At 42.6% G+C, this 25599-nt stretch overlaps 1 protein-coding gene across 1 annotated transcript in view; it reads left to right on the top strand.

Moving 5' to 3' along the window:
- The window catches only part of LOC308510763 (vascular endothelial growth factor receptor kdr-like), a 435828-nt gene that overhangs the window by 387944 nt on the left and 22285 nt on the right, over positions 1-25599 (top strand). Inside the window, exon 28 of the mRNA XM_081080791.1 lies at positions 17911-17992. Coding sequence (XP_080936917.1) covers positions 17911-17992 — 82 coding nt within the window. The remainder of the gene's footprint in view (positions 1-17910; positions 17993-25599) is intronic.

Below are 25599 nucleotides of genomic sequence, written 5' to 3'. Positions count from 1 at the left end.
CCAGGCTGGCCAGGCAGCCCAGTAAGGACCCCCTCCCTGAAGGGTGTGTGGCCAGTCTGAAAACAGCCCTCAGCCCCTCACCCAGGCTGGCCAGGCACCCCAGCGGGACCCCTACCCTGATCCGGGACACCCTTCAGGGCAAACCAGCCGGCCCCCACCAGTGCACCAGGTCTCTATCCTATATAATAAAAGGGTAATATGCAAATTGACCCTAACAGCAGAGCGACTGGGAATGACTGGTCACTATGACACACACTGACCACCAGGGGGCAGATGCTCAATGCAGGAGCTGCCCCCTGGTGGCCACTGCGCTCCCACAGGGGGAACTCTGCTCAGCCACAAGCCAGGCTGACGGCTGCCATCACAGCGGTGGTGGTGGGAGCCTCTCCCGCCTCCTCAGCAGCGCTAAGGATGTCCAACTGCAGCTTAGGCCTGCTCCCTGCTGGCAAGTGGACATCCCCTGAGAGCTCCCGGGCTGCCAGAGGGATGTCTGACTGCCAGCTTAGGCCTATTCCCCCAGGGAGCAGGCCTAAGCCAGCAGGTGGTCATCCCCCGAGGGGTCCCAGACTGTGCGAAGGCACAGGCCAGGCTGAGGGACCCCCCCCACCCCCCAAGTGCACAAATTTTTGTGAACTGGGCCTCTAGTATAAGAATAATTTGTTAGACATTAGAGAATATTGATGTACTTGGTAATTCTAAACATTATCAGTAATAGGAAAAATAAAAAATATTTTTATGACTGCCTATGCAAGCAAGCAAAATTCAGATTATAGAATCAAACAATCTATTCTTTGTTCATATTTTCAATTTTTTTGTAATCTAAATCAATATTATACTTCTTTCTAAAATTTAAATATTTTAAATAAATGTTAACTAGACCAAGAAAATTAATAATAATACATCAATATCAGGTGAGGTTAATTCCAAGGGCACAAGGTTGATTCAATATATGCAAGTCAATCAATGTAATACACCACATATAAAAACAAAGGATAAAATATATGATCTTATCAAATGATGCAAAACATTTGATAAGATACAACATCCATTTATGATTAAAACACTCAGTGAAATAGGTGTAGAACGAAAACACCTCAACATAATTAAGACCGTACATGACAAAACCTCAGCCAATATTATACTCAGTGGTGAAAAAATGAAAGATTTTCCTCTAAATCAAAAACAAGACAAGGATGCCCACCCTCGCCACTCATGTTCAAGATAGTTCTAAAAGTCCTAGACAGAGCAATCAGCTAAGAGAAATAAATAAAAGTTATCTAAACTAAGAATGAATAAATAAAATTGTCACTTTTTGCAGTTAACAGAATTCTGTATATAGAAAATCCTAAAGACTCCACCAAAAAACTATTAGAAAAAATAATACATGCAGTAAAGTTGCAGGATACAAAAATCAATGTACAAAAATCCACTGCTCTCCTATATACTAACAATAAAACTCCAGAAAAAGAAACTTAAAAAAATTCCTTTTGCAATTGCAACAAAAAGAATTTTAAAAAAATCAACAACTAGGAATAAAGTTTACAAAGGGTGTGAAGAACATATATACTGAAAACTAAAAATCATTATTAAAAGAAATTGAAAGAGACATGATGAAATGGAAATATATTCAGTGTCCGTGGATTAGAAGAATTGACATAGTTAAAATGGCCATATTATCCAAAGCATACAGATGTAATGCAATCCCCATCAAAATCCCAATGTTATTTTTTTTGTTAATCCTCAATTGAGGATATTTTTTCCATTACTTTTCAGAAAGTGTGGAAGGGAAAGGAGAGGGAGGGAGGGAGGGAAGGAGGGGGGAGAGAGCAAGAGAGAGGAAGGAAGGAAGGAAAGAAGGAAGGAAGGAAGGAAGGAAGGAAGGAAGGAAGGGAGGGAGGAAGGAAGGAAGGAAAATGTGAGAGAAACACATCAACTGGTTTCCTCCTGCACGTCTTCATGTTCCCCAACTGAGAGCAAGGAGGGAACCACAACCCAGGTACATACCCTTGAGTGGGAATTGAGCACGTGACCCTTTGATGCGCAGGTCCATGTTCTAACCACTGAGCAACATCGACCATACTTTAATGTTATTTTTTCAAAAATAGAATAAAAACATCACATTTCTGTAGAGCCACAGAAAACTCTGATAGCCAAAGAAATCCTGAGAAAAAGAGAACAAAGCCTAAGTTGTCATACCACCTAACTTCAAATTATACTACAGAGCTATGGTAAACAAAACAGCATGGTATTGGCAGAAAAACGGACCAATGGAACATAATTGAGAGTCCAGATGTAAAATGACATGCATATGGGCAGATAATTTTTGACAAAGGAAACAAAAACACAGAATGAAGGAAAGAAAACCTCTTCAATAAATGGTGCTGAGAAAATGGAAAGCCACATGCAAAAGAATGAAACTAGACTTCAGTTTGTCCCCATGTACAAATATTAACTCAAAATGGATCAAAGGCCTAAATATAAGATATGAAACAATAATTTACATAGAAGAAAATATAGATACATAACTTATGGATGTTCATCTTAGAGAATTTTTTATCAATTTAATGCCAAAAATAAGGGAAGTAAAGGCAAAAATAAATGAATGGGACTATATCAAACCAAAAAGCTTCTTCACAGCAAAAGAAGCCACCAACAAAACATAAAGGCCACCAATTTAATATGAGATGATATTTGCAAACAACAGCTCTGATGAGGGATTACTATCCAAAACATATAAAGAACTCATAAAACTGAACACTAAACAAACAAACAATCCTATTTAAAAAGGGGCAGCCCTCCTCCCCCAAAATAAATGGGCAGCCCTACTGGTGTGGCTCAGTGGTTGGGTGTCGACCTATGAGCCAGAAAGTCGTGGTTCAATTCCCGGTCAGGTCACATGCCTGGGTTACAGGCCTGATCCCCGGTATGGAGCATGCAAGAGGCAGCCAATCAATGATTCTCTCTCATTATTGGTGTTTTTATCTCTCCCTCTCCCTTCCTCTCTGGAATCAATAAAAATATATTTAAAAATAAATAAATAAAAGTAAACAAAAAATAGGCAGAGGACCTGAACAGACACTTCTCCTAAGAATACATATAAATGGCCAACAGATATATGAAAAGATGTTCAGCTTCACTAGTTGTTAGGGAAATGCAAACCAAAACTACAATGAGATACCACCTCACACCTGTTAGAGTAGCTGTTATCAACAAGACAGGTAATAGCAAGTGTTAGAGAGGTTGTAGAGAAAAGGGAATGTATACTGTGATAGCCACTATGGAAAACAGTATGGCAGTTCCACAAAAAATTAAAAATAGAGGTACCATATTACCCAGCAATCCCTCTTCTGGGTATATACCTGAAAAACTCAAAAACATTTATTTGCAAGGATACATGCACTTCTATGTTATTTGCAGCATCATTCATGGTGGCAATCAAATTGTCTTTTGATAGAAGACTGGATAAAGAGGTGGTACATATATACTGTAGAATACTACTCAGCTATAAGAATAGATAAAATACTGCCATTTGCAACATCATGAATGGACCTTGAGACTATTATGCTAAGTGAAATAAGTCAGTCAGAAAAAGCTAAGAACTATATGATTTCACTCATATGTGGGATATAAATCTGAAACTCATACACACAAACAACACTATGGTGCTCACCAGCAGGAAGGGGGTGAGGGGTTAGTACTGGGTAAAGGTGGCCAAATATATGGTGATGAAAACTATATGATCTTATTAACCAATAAATGATCTTATGTCATCCTAATACATTTATTAATGAAGAATAAAAAAGAGAAAACAATCAAAGGTTAAAGAAATCAGGTAAACATGAAACTACTAAACAAATCTAATACATCTGCAATAAATGGTCCTAAAGGAGTGGAGAAATATGAAGTGTTAGACAATAAATTTTGAATAGTCCTGTTAAAGAAGTTTCATGAACTACAAGTACACATAGACAATTAAATGAAATTAGGAAAACAATGTAAGAGCAAAATTGAAAGATCAACAAAAATAAAAACCATGCAAAACCAACAGAAATCCTACAGCTGAAAAGCATAATGTCTGAACTAAAGAATTCAATAGAGAGCTTTAGAAGCAGACTCAATCATGAAGAAGTAATAATTGATAACCCACAAAAGCAATTTTAAACCAATGTACCACAGCAGGCACATTGGCGTGCCATCAGAATTTTTAAAGCATACAAGACCTGACTAGTTTACTCAGTAACATTGACCACTTTTCCCTTAGATTGTCAAATTTTAAAAAATGACAACAATAGCTGTCCAGTGAGAATGAATCAAAATTATACCTATTTTTTTGTCAGATTGACAAAAAAATATAATATATTTTTGGGGTGCCACAAACTTTTAGTAAGTAATTTATGTGTACCATGAGATGAAAAAGTTGGAAATCACTCACCTTCACCTAAAAGGAAGTACATTTGAAAATATCCAGTCAGAGGAGAAAAAAAAGAAAGAAAAAGAATAAGAACAAGTGGAGAACACCTATGAGATGTATGGGACACACTGAAAGTAAACAGTATTTATATTATGGGAATTCAAAGAGGAGAAGAGGAAAAAAGGCAGAGCAGAAAAAATATGTAAAGCAATAATGGCTGAAAACCACCTATTATTTATAATAGCCAAGACATGGAAAAACCTAGGTGCACATCAGCGGATAAATGAATAAAGAGGTTGATATATATATATGTATTATTCAGCCATAAAAATGAGAAAATTCTGCCATTTATGACAACATGAATGAGCTTTGAAGGCATATTGCTAAGTGCAATGTCAGACAGAGAAAGAAAAACATTGTATCATCTCACATATGTGGAATCTAAAGAAGAAAATAAACTCACAGGAAAAGAAATCAGAGCCTGGCCACTGTAGCTCAGTTGGTTGGAGCATCATCCTATAAATGAAAAGGTTGGGAGTTTGATTCCTGGTCAGGGGACATACCCAGTTTGCAGGTTCGATCTCTGGTTAGGGTGCATGTGGAAGGCATCTGATCAATATTTTTATCTCACTTTGATGATTCTCTCTTTTTTTTTTTCTTTTAATTAAATCTTTATGGTTCAGATTATTACATTTGTTCCTCTTTTTTCCCCCCCCATAACTCCCCTCCTCCCAGTTCCCACCCCACCCTCCGCCCTCACTCCCCACCCACTGTCCTCATCCATAGGTGCACGATTTTTGTCCAGTCTCTTCCCGCATCTCCCACACCCCTTTCCCCCCCCCAAGAATAGTCAGTCCATTCCCTTTCTATGTCCCTGATTCTATTATAATCAACAGTTCATACTGTTCATCAGATTATTTATTCACTTGATTCTTAGATTCACTTGTTGATAGATGCATATTTGTTGTTCATAATTTGTATCTTTACCTTTTTCTTCCTCTTACTCTTCTTAAAGGATACCTTTCAGCATTTCATATAATCCTGGTTTGGTGGTGATGAACTTCTTTAGCTTTTCCTTATCTGTGAAGCACTTTATCTGACCTACAATTCTGAATGATAGCTTTGCTGGATAAAGTAATTTTGGTTGTAGGTTCTTGGTATTCATCACTTTGAATATTTCTTGCCACTCCCTTCTGGCCTGCAAAGTTTCTGTTGAGAAATCAGCTGACAGTCGTATGGGTATTCCCTTGTAGGTAACTGAGTTTCTTTCTCTTGCTGTTTTTAAGATTCTCTCTTTGTCTTTTGCTCTTGGCATTTTAATTATGATGTGTCTTGGTGTGGTCCTCTTTGGATTCCTTTTGTTTGGGGTTCTCCGCGCTTCTTGGACCTGTAAGTCCATTTCTTTCACCAGGTGGGGGAAGTTTTCTGTCATTATTTCTTCAAATAGGTTTTCAATATCTTGCTCTCTCTCATCTTCTGGCACCCCTATAATTCTGATGTTGGTACGCTTGAAGCTGTCCCAGAGGCTCCTTACACTATCCTCGCATTTTTGGATTCTTTTTTCATTTTGCTTTTCCGGTTGGGTGTTTTTTGCTTCCTCGCATTTCAAATCATTGACTTGATTCTTGCGCTCCTCTGGTCTGCTGTCGGGAGTCTGTATAATATTCGTTATTTCAGTCCGTGTATGCTTAATTTCTAGGTGGTTCCCCAATATACGATCGAGGGTCTCATTAGTTTTCTTGTAGATCTCATTAAGTTTATCGGCAGCTTCTAAACAGTTCTTGAGAGACCTTAAAAGTGTGGTTCTGAACTCTATATCTTCCATTGACAATTTTGTCCTGTTTCTTTGTCTCCGCATTTTGTTATGCTTCCTTGGTGCACCCCCTAGTGGTCTTTGTGCGCAGTCTTATAAACCTTGATTGTTGTAGCTAATTCCAGGGAGGGTTTGACCTCCAGGCCAAGTGGCTATGAGAATCAGCTGTGTCTGCAGTGAGAGAACTTCTGTCCTCTAGGGAGGTGCTAATCTAGCCTTTGCCTGAGGCTATCCAGCAAATGCCTGTGTGCAGGGCTTTGGGCGGGGCGGGTCGCACAGTATCAATAGGGTGGGCCAGAGAGAGCAGTGATGGCGGCTCTCAGTCCTGTCCCCAGGGGCTCTGCCTCTCTGAGTCCCAGCAATGGCTGCAAACCTCGGAGAGAAAGCTGCACTCGCTCTGACCGAAGCCAGACAGTCCCGCTTCTCCTGCTTGAGTCTGGGTCCCTAAAGACTCACCCGGATCTGGAGCTCAGAGTCTGCGACTCCCTCCCGATTGAAAACGCCAACCGCGCCCTCCGCCGCCAGCCGGCTCCGCGCACTCCGCACCTCAGAATTTGACTTCAGCACTGCGCCTCCTCTGAGTGTCCGTATGCGTTTCTCTTTCCTCCTAGTTGTAGGACTTCCACTCAGCCAGCGTTCCTGTGGTTCTGGGTGATGTCCCTTCCGTTTTTTGGTTTCACTTTTGAAGTAATTGTTTAAGGCAGCAAACTCCGGCGTTAACCTATGCCGCCATCTTGGTTCTCCCTCGATGATTCTCTCTTTCCCTTCCTCTCTCTAAAGTCAATTAGAAAATAGCCCAAGTGTCCATCAATAGATGAGTAGATAAAAAACTGTAGTACATTTTTTTTTGTTAATCCTCACCCAAGGATAATTTTTCCATTGATTTTTAGAGACAGTGGAAAGGAGGGAGGGGGGATGGAGACAGAGACAGAGAGACATCGATGTGAGACACATTGGTTGCCTTCCACACACCCCAGGGGTCCAGGATTGAACCTGCAACCCAGGTACATACCCTTGACCAGGAATCAATCCTATGACTCTTTGGTGAACAAACCAGTGCTCTAACCATTGAGAAACTCTGGCCAAGGCTATTTTTAATTTTTTAATCCTCACCTGGGGATATGGTCACTGATTTGAGAGAGAGAGAGAGAGAGAGAGAGAGAGATGAGAAACATTGACCCATCAACCAGTTGCCTCCAGTACATATCCAGACTAGGTGTCAAACCCACAGCCCAGGTATGTGTCCTGACCAGGAATCAAACCCATGACATTTCAATATATAGGACAATGCTCCAGTCAGTTGAGCCACACCACCCAGGGCAAGCTGTGGTCCATTTACACTATGGAATACTATGCAGCTATAAAAAAGAAGGTTCTCTTACCCTTTTCTGACAGCATGAATGGACCTGAAGATTATTATGCTAAGTGAAATAAGCCAGTCAGAAAAAGACAAATAACACATGATCTCAGTAATGTGTGAAATATGATGAACAAAATAAACTGACAAACAAAATGGGTCCAGAGGCATGGATATATGAAACATGCTCACAGATGTCAGAGGGGAGAGGTGTCGGGGGGCACTAAAAGAGATTAACCAAAGAAGATATATGCATAAATGCATAGCTCATGGACACAGACAATAATGTGGTGAAGGCCTAAGGTGGTACAGGGGCTGGGTGGAAGGAACAGAGGGGGAGAAAATGAGGGACATCTGAAATAGTGTCAATAATTGAATAAATAAACAAAAAAGAAAAACAAAAGAAAAAGAGATCAGAGTTGTGGTTAACAGATATGGGGGCTGGGGAGAGGAATTGAAGAAAGGTTGTCATTAAGTACAGACTTCCAATCTACACTAATAAAGAGAAAGATGCAAATTGACCATACCCCCGAATGTTTCCCATTGGCTAATCAGCAGGATATGCAAATTAACTGCCAACCAAGATGGCGGCCGGCAGCCATGCAGCTGAAGCGAACAGGAGGCTTGCTTGCTCCAGTGACGGAGGAAGCCAATGTTCCCGGCCTGTGACAGCCCAGCTCTGAGCTCTGGATGCAACAATGTTGCAATTATAGAAGCTAAACAAACCCCAGATAGCTGCTTTCAGCCGTCAGCAGGCTCAGAGCTTAGAGCGCCAGTGATGGCAACAGAGTTTCAATTATAGAAGCTAAACAAAGCCCAGATAACCTGCTTTCAGCAGCCGAGGCCTCAAACTGGAGCCAGCCTCAGAGCTGAAGCTGGCTCTCAGCTCCAGTGACAGCCATAGAAGGTAAATAAATCCCAGAATTTAAAAAAAGAAGAAGAAGAAGAAGAAGAAGAAAAGGAGAGGTTGGGAGCTTCAGTCACCTGCCAGCCTGAAAACGGCCCTCAGCCCCTCATCCAGACTGGCCAGGAACCCCAGTGGGGACCCCCACCCTAAAGGGGGTGCAGGCAGCCTAAAAACAGCTATCAGCCCCTCATCCAGACTGGCCAGGCACCCCAGTGGGGACCCCCACCCTAAAGGGGGTGCAGGCAGCCTAAGAACAGCCCTCAGCCCCTTACCCAGACTGGCCAGGCACCCCAGTGGGGACTGCCCCCAGAAGCCTCAGCAGCCGGTCTTGCCTTGTGGCCTGGGAACTGCCCATCAGCTGGTTGGCGCTGCAAGGCAAGGCCCTCCTCCAGCAGCAGGTCTTGCCTTGAGGCCCGGGAACCGCACATCAGCGGGTCCAGGCTGCAAGACAAGGCCCGCCCCCAGAAGCCCCTGGAGTGGGTCTTGCCTTGGGGCCCGGGATCCGCTCATCAGTGGGTCCAGGCTGCAAGGCAAGGCCTTCCCCCAGAAGCCCCAGCTACTTTAAAAATAGAAGGATCTCCTTTTGAACCAATCTGTTTAGATTCATGATTAGTAAAACAGTATGGAACTGATGAAATACAGTGATAGGAGTTAAGAAGTGTGACACTGATGGTTCTGGGCATGTGAAGGGTGAGGGACAGAAGGGTACACACGGTCTTCCCTTCAGTTCTGCTGGAGAGATGAGCTCTGAGGGCCGGAGCTGCTCCATGCCCAGAGGAGGTGGGTGTGGTCAGTGGCTCTGTTACAGAACTTCTTGCCAAGCAGAGACCTTAACTGACCCACAGGAACCTTTTTACTCCAGAAAACAGAAACAGCCAGTTCGCAATGTGCATGGGAAAACCAGTGTACCCTCCTGTGCACGGTGTCCTGATGGAGTGACGGGGGAGGTGGGCGAGGGGAGCAGTGCAGAGTTGTTAGGCAGCTGGAGTGGGAGTGGAAAGGCCATGAGATGTCCACAGTCCTGGCTGTGCCCACGGCCTGGGCGGCTCCTCCAGGCACTGGCTGAGGGATTAGGGCTGATTCTCTCGGGAAGGGAATATTCCATGGGTGAAAGATTTACAGGCTCAGGGTGGGCCGTGTGTTAGTTTGGGACAAATCTCTCAGCATTCCTGCTGCCAAGTCCTCAAAGGAATGAGGCAGAGGCACCCCTCACCCCCAAGACCCCTTCGTGGACATTTTAGTATCTACGTGATTTTTAATCCCTTTAGGGAGACTTTCTATCCTGCAGTCCCATCCCACCCCACTGTTGCTGTTTGTCTGCCAGCTGGGTCGAGCATCAAGGGGAAAGGGGGTTAATACTCACTGAAAGACTACTGATCCTACCGGAAAACCAACCTATTTACTGTACTGTTGTAAATATCATACCCTTTATATCCTGTATATTGGCTTCTTTTAAATAAATTGAAATGTCTTAGAAAAAAAGAAGAAAAAAAGGCAAGGCAGGGCGGGACCCAGAAGACCCAGAACCCGCCTGATATGGTAGTAACTCTATCAGTAAGCACTCTGAAAGTCAGTGGCATAAATGCACCAATTAAAGGACAGATTATGAGGGTGAATCAAAAACAAAACCCACTTTATTTTTTTAATTAAATCTTTATTGTTCAGATTATTACATTTGTTCCTCTTTTTTCCCCCCCCCATAACTCCCCTCCTCCCAGTTCCTGCCCCACCCTCCGCCCTCACTCCCCACCCACTGTCCTCATCCATAGGTGCATGATTTTTGTCCAGTCTCTTCCCGCATCTCCCACACCCCTTCCCCCCCCCCAAGAATAGTCAGTCCATTCCCTTTCTATGTCCCTGATTCTATTATAATCACCAGTTCATTCTGTTCATCAGATTATTTATTCACTTGATTCTTAGATTCACTTGTTGATAGATGCATATTTGTTGTTCATAATTTGTATCTTTACCTTTTTCTTCCTCTTCCTCTCCTCAAAAACAAAACCCACTTTAAATATAAAGACACATATAGATTAAAATTAAATGAATTAAGCTGCAGCCTGTTTTGCTCAGTGGATAGAGCATTAGCCCGTGGACTGAAGGGTCCCAGGTTCGATTCCAGTCAAGGGCATGTACCTCAGTTGCTGGCTTGAACCCTAGTCCCTATCAGAGCATGTGCAGGAGGCTACCAATCAATGTGTCTCTCCCTTTCCCTTCACTCTCTCTAAAATTCAATGGAAAAATATCCTTGGGTGAAGATTAACAAAAACAAAGTAAATGGATTAAGTAACATTAAAGAGATTATAAGAAAAATATGTTCCAAATTCTGTTAGTTGTATAATGGTTATGTTTAAATTATTAACACCTAAGAAATTGGGTGAAGGGTACATATAATATGCTGTAATATTTTATAGTTTTTTTAGATGTATGAGATTATTTCAAATTAAAATATTAAAAAATTTAAAAATTAATAAAATATTAATTGAAATGTATCTGCATTACATAAAAAATCTCCTAATTTCTTCTAGCATAATTTATTAAATTGCACTAAAATTTACAAGGGTTCAATTAAAAATATCTTAATTCTAAATGATATGATAGAAAATATATAATAGTGCAGTTATAAGCACTTATCTGAAAATACAAATTTAAAGAAGTGAATTTAAAGAAGGGATTGACCAAAGAAAATATATGCACAACCCATGGACACAGACAACAGTATGGTGATGGCCAGAGAGAAGTGGGGGGCAAGAGCTGGGTAGAGGGGGCTAAAGGGGGGAAATAGGAGCATCCTATAATAATAATAAAAGGCTAATATGCACATTGACTGAACGGCAGAATGACCAGTTGCTATGATGTGCACTGGCCACCAGGGGGCAGATGCTCAATGCAGGAGCTGCTCCCTGGTGGTCAGTGCACTTCCATATGGGGAGTGCCACTCAGCCAGAAGCTGGCTCATGGCTGGCCAGCGCAGTGGTGGTGCCAGGAGCCTCTCCCACCTCCGTGGCAGCACTAAGAATGTCCAAATAATGGTTTAGACCTGATCCCTTGGGGGCCTAAGCCTTTAGTCGGACATCCCCAAGGGCTCCCTGGCTGCTAGAAGGATGTCTGACTGCAAGCTTAGGCCTGATCCCCTAGGGAGTGGGCCTAAGTCGACAGGTGGACATTCCCCAAGGGGTCCTGGACTGTGAATGGGCGCAGGCTGGGCTGAGGGGAACCCCCCCCCCCCCCCAGTGCACAAATTTTTGTTCACCGGTCCTCTAGTATAATAATAAAAAAGTAAAGTCAAGTGAGAAAAAAATTTAGTTTCTTAAGTACAAGATAAAAAAATAAAAAAGTGAAGTACTTAAATTCGTTCACTTCCTCTACTGTTCTGCTTGGCACGTCTGTTTCCTGTCAGGTAGTTAGCACAGTGTTGAAGTTCCCTGAGATCCATCTCTCCTCTGTATCATAAACCAGAACCTTGTTTCAGGCAGGCTGGAACTCTCTGCTCACTTTATTTCTCCCTGCCTTCAGTTGTATTTACACAAGAATCAATTTCTGACACAACCCCTGGATGGCAGTGTTTCTGTATTAATATCCAGGATTAAATGCCCCTCTATGCAGTGTTTAGAGTAGACTCTTCTTTCCCTGCTGCACTTAATACTCAGTTAGAGGGATGGACTGCCCCAGAGCTGGTTTCTGGCTTGTCCTCTCCTTATTCTGACCCCCAGTTTCCACAAAAACAACTTTCCTCTGCAGTCTCAGTGAGTGTTTTTAATTGGAAGATCCTATGTACTGGACTTAGAAAGCAAAAGCAAGGAGGTATAAAGATAAAAGGACAGAGAAATCGTGCAGACTCATGCCTTTTTCCCCTGGCACTGCACAGGCAGTATAGAACTTCAAGCTGCCTTTCTGGCCCCAGCCCAGCTGTGGGCTAATATCTAGAGTCCCCCTCGGCCAGCAGCCCTGTGGACCTCCTTCCACATTGGAGGGCTACACTGACCCCAAGGGCCGTGGATTTGGTGGGGTGCAGTCTCCCTCTGAGACTCTCATCCCCACTGTGTGCATTTCTCCCTCCAGCCTGGATCCCAGATCTCACCTCTCTCTAGGCAATATTTGACTTTTCCATTCACAGATTGCCTCACTAGCTGTGTTTAATTCACCAGTTACAGGTGGATGTTATTTGATTCAGCTGTTCCTTCTGTCTGCTCCATGAGAAGGCACAGGGCCTGTCCACGTATTTGGCGCCACTTTGTCTCCCCCTGGACAGACTTTTTAGGCGCCCGTGGTTAGGGTGGCTGGAGTGTCAGTGTTTGTGGGTTCGTAGCTGAGACAGCTGGTCCCTGAGCGTTGTGGTTGTAGGATCTTAGGAGGTTTCCGAGGTCTCCCCAGTTGAAGGTAAGGCTGTGCTTCCAATCACAGCCGGTCTCCCCTTCAGGATGGCAGTCTCTGCAGCAGAGCTGGCTGCTCTGGGAGAGATTTCAGCAGTAGTAGAGGCTGCCTGGCCAGGGGCGCCTGGTCTGCCATTCCCCAACAGTCCCATGGGATATGGCTGTCCCTCACTCACAAATACAGTCACTCCCCACATTTCACACACTCTCCGTTCCCTCTCACTCAGACACTATCTTGCAGCCTGCTGTCCCATCAGCAGCCATCTTTAGTATCTCTAGCTTTTTTATTCACTCATCTACTGATGGGCATTTAGGCTGTTTCCAGAGCTTAGCTATTATAACTAACCAACTAACTAACTAACTAAATAAATAAATCCAATAGAAACAGAGTAGAATGGTCATTGCCAGAGGCTGAGGGTTGGGAAAAATGGGGAGATGTTGGTCAAAGGGTACACACTTCTGGTTATAAGATGAATAAGTTCCAGAGCTCTAATGTGCAACATGATGACTATAGTTAAGAACACTGTATTGTTTATTTGAAATTTTCTATGAGAGTAAAGGTTTATATTCTCACCATAACAACCACAAAATGATAATAACATGAGGCAAAGAATGTGTTAACTAGACTGGCCAGTGTGACTCAGTGGTTGAGCATCAACCCATGAACCAATAGTTCACCAGTTCAATTCCCAGCCGAGGCACATGCCTGGGTTGCAGGCTTGATCCCCAGTAGGGGGCATGCAGAAGGCAGCAGATCAGTGTCTCCCACTCTCTCATTGATGTCTCTATCTCTCCCTTCCTCTCTCTCTAAAAAACAGAACATATTAAAATAATGTGTTAACTAAATTTATCATGGTAAGTAGTCCACAATATGTATGTGTAACAAATAATCACATTGTACATCTTAAATGTATATATTTTTATATGTCAGTTATATCTTAGTAGAACTAGAAAACATTTCTACTTTATTAATGGCTGACTCATAATCTGGATGCCCCATGTCCTTGCTTAGAAACCTCCATTTGGTGCATCTGTCGATGTTTAGGCCTGGCTACAATGAACTACTCCACAAAATTTCTGGTAACAGACATTATATGACTTCAGGAGCTTCTTTCAGTAACAACAACAATACTAATGGCTAATTTTTATCAAGTAATAATTTTCAGGCATTATAAATATCTTACATGTATTTACTCATGTACCCTTCATTATAACTTTGCCACTATTATTATCTCTAGTTTATAGATGAAGAAACTAAGACACAGATAAGTTAACTAGTGTGTCAAAGGCCTCACAGCTAGGACGCAAACCTAAGAAAAATTGTCCCAGAGCCCATGATCTTATCTGCTCTTTTATACTGCCTGTAAAATGCCAAAATTATCTTCCCAATTTTTTGAGGCTATGTTTTTATTAATTTTTAGAGAGAGAAGGAGAGAGAGAGAGAGAGAGAGAGAGAGAGAGAGAGAGAAAACATCCATGTGAGCCAGGTGAGAGAGAAACATCAATGATTTGTTTTCAGTACACTCTCTTACCAGAACCTAACCCACAACCCTGGTATGTGCCCTGACCAGAATTAAACCTGCAATTTTTTGGTGTATAGGGCGAGGCTCCAACCAACTGAACCACCCGGCCCAAACTGTCTTCCCACATTTCTGGTGCATTTTCCTCAGGATTTTTTAAAAATATATTTTTATTGATTTCAGAGAGGAAGGGAGAGGGAGAGAGAGATAGAAACATCAAAGATGAGAGAGAATCATTGGCTGCCTCCTGCATGCACTCTACTGGGGATCGAACCCTCAATCCTATCATGTGCCCTTGACTGGAATTGAACCTGGGACCCTTCAGTCCTCAGGCTGATGCTCTATCCACTGAGCCAAATCAGCTAGGGCTCTTCAGGATTTGTGAACAGTGGGAATTATTATATGATATTTTGGAACAAATGGAAACACATAAGAGGCAGACAGTGAGAGAGAACTTTTATGCTTTTATATTATAAGCTATGTCTAAAGCACCTTCATATCTGCTTCCACAATGGACCTTGCAAGTATTCTAGAAGCCTTGTAGGATAGCTATAATCCTATTTGTCAGAAAGTAAAATTGAGGCCCTCAGCTCTCAGCTTAAAACTATTTTTTTCCTCTAATATCACACTGGCTAAAAACTAAATTGTATCTAGAAGGGAACATTTTATAAAATTGGAATATGTGTCTTATTTTAGTTCTTGTTCTGTGATACTTTTCATGGAGAGTGTATCATGAGATTGATGCTTTCATCATTGATCCATCAAAATAGCTTTAGGTCTGTCTAAGTTTTCTCTAATTTACAGCTATAATTGTATCACCTGGTTTCAGAGCTGATACCTTCAGTCAAAGAAAAAGAGGGTGGAAAAAACATATTTACTTTTTTTATGGGCATAAACAAAAGGGAAGTTAAAGCAATGCACTAGGTCAGAATAAAGTTTTACCATATTACAGAGTTTTATTCTATTTCTCCTATAAAAATACACTGAGGCATATAAGCATTCCTTAATCATAGCAGCTCTAAAGTGGAAGAAGGTATTCAAGGCAATGAAGTATTTTGAACTGTGGAACAAAGCTATTGTCTTTACTGATAGTTTTTTCAGTGATTTTCCTTTGCTTAACTCCATAGAATTTCAGAGCTATGAAATTTTTGGAAGTATAGGGAAGTGAGTTTTGCCTTGGGAGTGAAAAGACCTGGGTTCTGATTTACTGCATGACCTTAGGTGAATCCTTTCCCTCCCTGAACTTGGTTTTCCTGCCAAGCAACAAGATGGAATTGTTCTAGGTCAGTTGTTCTCAAACTTTCATGTATATTAGAATCACCTCAATTGCTTGCTATAACACAGATTTCTGAATCCCACTTAAAAAAATGTGATTTAATACATCTGGGAGTAGAACAGATACCCTGAATTTTTAACAAGTTCTCAGGTGTTGCAGTTCTTCTGGTCCATAGACCATACTTTGAGAGCCACTTTTCTATGTTACTTCAAAGGGTTTCAGTGTTTTAGAGTTCTAAGTTAGCTCATTTAAAAGAGTGGTTATTTAACCTCTTTTCAATTATGGGATATGTTTTGGAATCTAATGAAGGCTATGCACTCTCTACCCAAAATATATGTAAATATAATTTTGCATACAACTTAAGAAAGTGTGTGGGGATTTTATCTTTGTACTAGAGGCCCGGTGCACAAAAATTTGTGCACTTGGAGGGGAGGGAGGCCCCTCAACCTGGCCTGTGCCCTCTCGCAGTCTGGGACCCCTCGGGAGATAACGACTTGCTGGCTTAGGCCTGCTCCCAGGTGGCAGAGGGCAGGCCCAATCCCTAGGTGCAGCCCCTGGTCGGGCTCAGAGCAGGGCCAATTGGGTAGTTGGGGAGCCACCCCCTGTCATACACAGAGCAGGGCGATCTGGAAGTTGTGATTCCACCCTCAGTCAAGCTCAGGGTAGGGCCGATTGGGGGGTTGGGGCACCATCCCCTGTCACACTCAAGGCAGAGTCGATGGGGAGGTTGTGGTGCCACCCCCTGTCATGCACAGAGCAGGGCCAATCAGGAGGTTGGGGCATTTCCCCCTGTCACTCACAGAGCAGGGCCCATCAGGGGGGTTGGGGCTCTGTACCCTGTCACGCACAGAGCAGGGCCAATCATGGGGTCGGGGCGCAGCCCCCTGTCACGCACAGAGCAGGGCCCATCAGGGGGTTGGGGTGCCGCCCTCTATCACCCACAGAGCAGGGCCCATCAGGGGGTTGGGGCACCGCCCTCTATCACCCACAGAGCAGGGCCGATCAGGGGGTTGGGGTGGCGTCACTCTCACATTCACGGAAGGGCTGATGGGGAGGTTATGGCTCTACCCCATCACACACAGAGCAGGGCCCATGGGCGGGGGGTGGGGGAGTTGTGGCGCCGCACCCTGTCACACACAGAGCCGCAGGGCGATCATGGGGTTTGGTCGCTGCCCCCTATCACACTGATCCCGGTGCTCGGAGGCCTCACGGCTCCGCTGATCCTGGTGCTGTGAGGCATATTCCCCTTTTACTATATAGGGTAGAGGCCTGGTGCATGGGTGGGGGCTGGCTGGTTTGCCCTGAAGGGTGTCCTGGATCAGGGTGGGGGTCCCCACTGGGGTGCCTGGCCAGCCTGGGTGAGGGGATGATGGCTGTTTGCAGCTGGTCACACACCCTTCAGGTTGGGGGTCCCCACTGGGGTGCCCGGCCAGTCTGGGTGAGGAGCTGAGGGCTGTTTTCAGGCTGGGGGTGACTGAAGCTCCCAACCGCTCCTTTTTTTCTTTTGCTTTTTTATTCTGGGCCAGCTTTAGCTTTGAGGCTTGGCTCCAGCTCTTAGGCCTCCACTGCTGAAAGTAGGTTTCTGGCCTTTGCTTACAATGCTGGAAGCCCGGCAGGTTTCTGGGGTTTTGTTTAGCTTCTATGTTTGTTACATAGTTGCTTAGAGTTGCAGCTCAGAGGCCTGCAGTGGCAGGCGGGGAACGTTGGAGTCCTCCGTCACTGAAGCAAGCAAGCCTCATGTTAGTTTCAAGCTGCCTGGCTGCCGGCCGCCATCTTGGCTGACAGTTAATTTGCATATTGCCCTGATTAGCCAATGGGAAGGGTAGCAGTCGTACGCCAATTACCATGTTTCTCTTTTATTAGATAGGATGCTTGGCTATCGGTCTCCCAAGTTAAGAATTCTTCAATTTGAACAATCCTCTTTCCATTTTACAGATGAGGAAACTGAGGCTCTAAAGCCTGGGTGGTATATAACTATTATTTACAGATTCAAGAAACAAACCTAAGAGTTTTAAAACTTATGGGCTAATTTGGGAATGCCACACTCCCTCAAGTGTCATCAATCAAGTAATAGACTTTTCCCACAGGAATTGTTAGAGGATTTTCCAAAGGGCTACAATATGTTCTTTCTAAAAACCAAGTTATATGCCAAAATGGCTAAAAATCTGAGTCTGTCCCATGAGAGGCAGCAATCCGAAAAAAGAAAGAAGAAGGGCTCATACAAAACTCTCCTTTTTTTTTTTTCCACAACAGCATTGAATCCCAGAAGGACCCACTGATTGGATCATTTGATGAGATAAAGGTGGCCAAGAAAAATGAGGAAGCTGTATTTAAGGTTAGTATTGTTTGATTTCTCCATGGCTCCAAGTTGCAAGATATCTGGAGTTTCCTTTGTAAAGCAATCTTTAAAGTCACCCACATGCCTTTTGGGACTGACCCAAGATATAGAGTCCAGATTGCTGTCAAGAATAATATGTGGAATCTAATGAACAAAATAAACTAATGAACAAAATAGAAATAGAGGCATTCATACATGGAACTGACTGACAGCTATCAGAGGGGAGCATGAAGGGGGGACTGGATGAAAGAAAGTGAAGGGATTAGCCAAAGAACATATATTCAAAACCCATAGACACAGAAAACAGTGTGGAGATGGCCAGAGGGAAGGGGGGAGGGGCTAAGTGGGGGTTAAATGGGGACATCTGTAATAGTGTCAAAAATATTTTTTTTAAAAAAGAGATAAACTGGTAAGACAAAGTGAGAGCTCGGGAATGAGAATGGTGAAAGGTCCTTGGAAAGTATTTAACCTAGCCACCCTTTTAACATGAAAAATTGAGGAAGTGATTAGTGATATAACTTACAAAAGACCACAGTGCTAGTGGCAGAAGTGTGGAAATTCAAATTCAGGGCCTTCTAGTCCTAATAAAAAGCTTATTACATTGAAAATGATGAACTGGAAAAAATAGGCCAAGACTCTAAATCCTAAAATAAAATTAAATGAATACTTTACCCCATTAAAATCATTAACACAAAGCACTTTGGAGAGAGCCTTATAAAATGTAAATATCAGATATTATTAATATCACTAAAACACTAACTTATGGCTGCTCTCTTAGCCAAACAGATCCCACCTTTAAAATCCAGCCACTGAATCTGGCACAAGATCTTTATCACAGAAACCTGGGATTCTTCCTCTTGAAAACCTTCTGAAACAAAAGTAATTCTATGCAACACTCTAACACAAGGCAGCAATTCATCACATAAACAGTGTTCCAATGCAATATTCACAGTAGATTATGTTCCAAACAAATCCCAGCATCTTTATCACATGTTGTGGAACTAAGATATCACTGAAGCATTTCCTCACAGCTAAACAAACAAACAAAAAAAAAGAGAGAAAGAACTCCAATACACTTTAAAACCTTTCCAGTATGTCCCTGATTCTTGCTAAACACTAATGATGTCTTATGCTCCATGGGAATATATTTAATGGACCTTTTGCCAAGCCTGGCACTTAAAAGCCAATCAGTAATAGGACAACTAGACAGAAGACCAGCAAGGAAATAGAAGACTCGAACACCACTATAAACTACCTAAAATTAATAGGTATCTAAAGACCATTTCACTTGACAGGAGCAAAATATATGAGCTTTCTGGAATATATATGAGGCCACATCAAAATAAAAAGCTTCTGCATAGCAAAAGAAACCAACAAATAATGAAAAGAGAACCCCCCACTGCATGGGAGAACTTATTGGTCAATGACACATCCAATAAGGGGTTAATTTCCAAAATATACAAGGTACTCACACAACTTAACAAAAGGAAGACAATCCAATTAAAAAACAGGCAAAGTACCTATATAGACACTTCTCCAAAGTTGACGTACAGAAGGCTAAGAGACATATGAAAAAAAAATGCTTACTCACTAATTATCTGAGAGATGCAAATTAACCACACAATGAGGTATCACCTCACACCTGTCAGAATGGGTATCATCAACAATTCAACAAACGACAAGTGTTGGCCAGGATATGGAGAAAAGGGAGCCCTAATACTATGCTGGTGGGAATGCAGACTAGTTCAGCTCTGTGGAAAACAGTATAGAGTTTCCTCAAAAAATTGAAAATGGAACTCCCATTTGACCCAGTGATCCCACCTCTAGGAATATATCCTAAGAATCCAGAAACACCATTCAGAAAGAATATAGGCACCTGTATGTATATCCCCCATTTATAATAGCTAAGATTTGGAAACAGCCCAAGCTCCCATAAGCAGATGAGTGGATAAAAAAGCTGTGGAACATTTACAAAATGGAATACTATGCAGCTGTAAAAAAAGAAAGAACTCTTACCATTTACAACAGCATGAATGAACCTGGAGAGTATTATGGTAAGTGAAATAAGCTAGTCAGATATAGATAGGTATCACATGATCTCACTCGTAAGTGGAATTTATTGAAAAAAAAAAAGTGATGAAAAATAGATCCAGTGACATAGAAGCATGGAACAGAATGACAAATTTCAGAGGGAAGGTGGGTGTGGGGGTTGGTTATGAAATGATTAACTGGGGTACTTATATTAATTTATGGACACAGACAATTGAGTGGTGAAGGTTTAGGAGGGGTAGGTTTTGGGTAGAGGCAATCAATGGGAAAAAAACAAACAAAGGTGACATCTGTAATACTTTCAACAATAAAGATAGAAAAGATAAACAGTAGTAATGAAAATCTCAGCTAAAATCATAGTTACAGATAAAAGATTAAAAGTTTTCTCCCTTAGAACAGGAACAAGACAAAGACATTCACTCTTGCCACTTCTACTAAAATTATATTAGACTAGAGGCCTGGTGCACAAAAATTTGTGCACTCGAGGGGGAAGGAGGGGTCCCTCAGCCTGGCCTGTGCCCTCTCACAGTCTGGGACCCCTCGGGAGATAACGACCTGCTGGCTTAGGCCTGCTCCCGGGTGGCAGAGGGCAGGCCCAATCCCTAGGTGCAGCCCCGGGTCGGGCTCAGAGCAGGGCCGATTGGGGAGCTGGGGTGCCGCCCCCTGTCATTCACAGAGCAGGGCAGATTGGGAGGTTACAATGCCACCCTCAGTCACGCTCAGGGTAGGGCCAATTGGGGGGTTGGGGCACTGCCCCCTGTCACGCACAGAGCAGGGTCAATCAGGGGGTTGGGGAACTCCCCCCTGTCATGCACAGAGCAGGGCTGTACAGGGGGTTGGGGAGCTCCCCCCTGTCACGCACAGAGCAGGGCCCATCAGGGGGTTGGGGAACTCCCCCCTGTCATGCACAGAGCAGGGCCGATCAGGGGGTTGAGGAGCTCCCCCCTGTCATTCACAGAATAGGGCCGATAGGGGAGTTTGGGCACCACCCCCTGTCACACACAGAGCAGGGAGGATCAGGGGGTTGGGGTGCTACCCTCTATCACCCACAGAGCAGGGCCGATCAGGGGGTTGGGGCGCTGCCACTGTCACACTCATGGCAGGGCCGATGGGGAGGTTTTGGCTCTACCCCATCACACACAGAGCAGGGCCCGTGGGCGGGGGAGGGTTGGGGAGATGCACCTGTTACACACAGAGCCGCAGGGTGATCAGGGGGTTGGGGAGCTCCCCCCTATCAGGCACAGAGCAGGGCTGATCAGGGGGTTAGGGCGCCTTCCCCTGTCAGGAACAGAGCAGGGCCAATCCGGGGGTTGGGGCGCTGCCCCCTGTCACACACAGAGCAGGGCCCATCAGGGGGTTGGGGAGCTCCCCCCTGTCATTCACAGAGTAGGGCCGATAGGGAGGTTGTGGCCCTGCCCCCGTCACACACAGAGCCGCAGGGCGATCAGGGGATTTGGGCGCTGCCCCCTATCACACTGATCCCGGCGCCGGGAGGCCTCGCGGCTCCGCTGATCCTGGTGCTGGGAGGCATATTCCCCTTTTACTATATAGGGTAGAGGCCTGGTGCATGGGTGGGGGCTGGCTGGTTTGCCCTGAAGGGTGTCCTGGATCAGGGTGGGGGGTCCCCACTGGAGTGCCTGGCCAGCCTGGATGAGGGGATGATGGCTGTTTGCAGCTGGTCACACACTCTTCAGGGTGGGGGTCCCCACTGGGGTGCCTGGCCAGTCTGGGTGAGGGGCTAAGGGCTGTTTTCAGGCTGGGACTGAAGCTCTCAACTGCTCCTTTTTTTCTTTTTTATTTTTATTCTGGGCCAGCTTTAGCTCTGGCTCCAGCTCTAAGGCCTCAGCTGCTGAAAGGAGGTATCTGGTTTGTTTGGGTTCTATAATTGAAACAATGTATAACTCCAGTTCTGAGATCCCGGCTGGCTGAAAGCTGGTTTCTGGGGGGTTTTTTTTAGCTTCTATATTTGTTACAATGTTTCAAACTGCAGGCTCAGAGGCCGGCAAGGCAGGCAGGGAATGTTGCAGTCCTCAGTCACTGAAGCAAGCAAGCCTCATGTTCGTTTCCAGCTGCCTGGCTGCCAGCCGCCATCTTGGCTGGCAGTTAATTTGCATATCGCCCTGATTAGCCAATGGGAAGGGTAGAAGTCATATGCTAATTACCATGGTTCTCTTTTATTAGATAGGATGTTCTAGGCAGGGGCAAAAGGCACCTATATAGGAAAGGAATAAATAAAATTATATATTTTATATAGTTCTATATATATTATACATTTTATCACTATATATGTAGTTATATATTACTATACATTTTATAACTATATATATACATTTAGTTATATATAATTAAAGTTATATATATTATGCATTTTATAACCCTCTCTCTCTATACACACACACACACACACACACACATATATATATAGTTATAAAATGTATAATATATATATTTGGTAGTATAACCAAGTAGTGCTAATACATAAATTCAATAAAGATGCTGTAGGATACAAGGTCAACACTTCAAAATAAATCAGTTTAATTTCTATAAACTAGCAACAAAAAAAAACAACAGAAAATAAACTAAGAAAATAACTTTATTTACAAAAACATCAAAAAGAAGTTTACTCAAAATAAATTCAACCCAGTTTATACAGTCTTAGATTTTTGACAAAACATTGCTGAAATAAATTATAGAAGACATTAATAAAAAAAGAAGACATACTGTTTTTGGATTGAAAAAGATAATTTATTTTTTTTTTTTTTGCTTTTTTGGCAGCTTTATTGAGATATAATTTTTCAAAACAATAAATTTCAAATATTTTAAAAGTATACAATTTGATCAGTTTTGGCATATGTATACATTGAAGTTATTACCAAAATCAAGATAATGAACATATACTATATTACTTCCAAAACATGTTCTCTTCCTCCTTTCCCTCCCACCCTAGCTTGCCATTCTCTTCCCTAAGCAACTGCTGATCTGCTTTCTATTACTATAGATCATTTTGCATTTTGCAGAATTTAATATGAATGGAATCATACAGTATATATTTGTATGTGTGCGTGATTTTGTTCACTCGGTATAATTATTTTGAGATTCATTATGTTGTAGTATGTATCAATAATGTCATGCTTCAACAGTCTCTGTTTTATCTTAGATCATTTATAGTCTTCAAGCTCACTGATTTGTTTCTTCTACAATGTCCAATCTGCCATTAATTACATTAGTGTATTTTTCATCTCACACATTGTAGTTTTCATTAAAGTTCAATTTCAATCTTTTTAATACTTTCTGTCTCTACTTAGCTTTTTGTCTTTGTGTTGGCTCTGAATTGGTTTCAGTTGATAAAATGTTCTCCTTGTTGTGGTTTGTATTCTCCTTCTTCTTTGTATGTCTGGTAAGTTTTTTATTATTATTATTATTATTATTAGTTAAGGTATTACAAATGTGTCCTCATCCCCCCTATTAACCCCTAACCTCCCCCTCCCCCCCCTGCCCCGCACACTCATGCTCCCATCCCCCTGTTGTCCATGTCCATTGGTTTGGCTTATATACATGTATACAAGTCCTTCGGTTGATCTCTTCCCCTTACCCCCGCCCTCCCCTACTTTCTTTCTGGGGATTGGTAGCCTGATCGCTGTTTCTCAGTCTTTGGGTCTGTCCCTTTTCATCAGTCTATGTTGTTCTCTATAATCCACAAATGAGTGAGATCATGTGGTATTTATCTTTCTCTGACTGGCTCATTTCACTCAGCATAATGCTCTCCAGTTCCATCCATGCTGTTGCAAAAGGCAAGAGTTCCTTTTTTTTTTTTTACTGCAGCATAGTATTCCATCATGTATATGTACCACAGTTTTCTAATCCATTCATCTGCTGATGGGCACTTGGGCTGTTTCCAAATCTTAGCTATGGTGAATTGTGCTGCTATGAACATAGGGGTGCATATATCCTTTCTGATTGGCGTTTCTGGTTTCTTGGGATATATTCCTAGTAGTGGGATCACTGGGTCAAATGGGAGTTCCATTTTTAGTTTTTTGAGGTAGCTCCATACTGTTCTCCACAGTGGCTGCACCAGTCTGCATTCCCACCAGCAGTGCAGAAGAGTTTCTTTTTCTCCACATCCTCTCCAACACTTGTTGTTTGTTGATTTGTTGATGATAGCCATTCTGACAGGTGTGAGATGATACCGCATTGTCGTTTTGATTTGCATCTCTCATATAATTAGTGACTTTGAGCATGTTTTCATATGTCTTTCGGCCCTCTGTATGTCCTCTTTCGAAAAGTGTCTATCTAGGTCCATTGCCCATTTTTTTATTGGATTGTTTATCTTCCTTTTGTTAAGTTTCATGAGATCCCTGTAAATGTTGGAAATTAAACCCTTATCGGTGGTATCATTGGCAAATATGTTCTCCCATGTAGTGGGTCTTCTTGTTGTTTTGTTGATGGTTTCCTTTGCTGTGCAAAAGCTTTTTATTTTGATGTAGTTCCATTTGTTTATTTTCTCTTTAGTTTCCATTGCCCTAGGAGCAGTATCAGTGAAGAAATTGCTTTGGCATATGTCTGAGATTTTGCTGCCTGTGGATTCCTCTAGTATTTTTATGGTTTCCGGTCTTATGTTTAAGTCCTTTATCCATTTTGAGTTTATTTTTGTGTATGGTGTAAGTTGGTGATCTAGTTTCATTTTTTGGAGTTTTAAAGGCTGTGCTTTTAAGGGAGTTGTTAGGGGTGAATTAATAGAATATTCATCAGCTTTATGCTAGTGTACCAAAATGAGTTTTATTCTTTTAATTTGTCGGTCCTTGGGTGTGGTTGACGAATGACACTAATTGGATTTGTTATCTGTTCCCTGAGTAGGGTGGTTTAAGCTATCTATCCTCTGGCTTAGGAAGAGAAGTGCAAACCATTTACTCTCAAGTGTCCTTGATTTAGGGAAGATGGGATTTACCAGGTGTCTGCAAACTGCTGTTTAACTCTATCTTAGTTTCCCTATTCCACTTGTCCTCGAATTTTCCTAACTTTTATTATGCTATAACATTAACAATAACTCTAGTTAGGAGGAAAGACAAAGTATTATCTACATTTTACAGATGAGGAAACAGTCTTAGATAGTGGAAGTAGCTTTCTTAAGATCTTTTAGCTAAAATCATGGCAGAATGAGGGCTTTGATCTGGCTTGTACCAGCTCTCAAGATTCAATTGGGTGCATCTCCTCCCAACTTCCACATTCTGTGATGTCACATTGATAACGAAATCATCTGTGGTGAGAGTATTTATGTCATAGAAATTAGTGAATTATCTGAATTAAGCTTTTTTTTTTTCTGGGGGTAGGGGGAGTTGGCTATTTGCTAAACATTAACCAGCATACTGTTATAGGCAGTGGGAATAGCACTGGGTGTTAGATCCATGGGGTCACACTGGACCTGGGTTCAGCAACCTCAGTCCTTGGGTTCTGGCTAGGAAGGAATTCAGAGCAAAGACCCAAACTGTAAGAGAATATTTATTTAGTCAATCACAGAGGTAGAAGAAGTAATTCCTGGAATAAATGGACTTAGGAAA

Source organism: Myotis nattereri (genome assembly GCF_964212035.1).
Source record: "Myotis nattereri genome assembly, chromosome: X".
Lineage (NCBI taxonomy): Eukaryota > Metazoa > Chordata > Mammalia > Chiroptera > Vespertilionidae > Myotis > Myotis nattereri.
The sequence above is the reverse complement of the archived record's forward strand: the minus strand, read 5'-3'. Positions and strand labels throughout refer to the sequence as shown.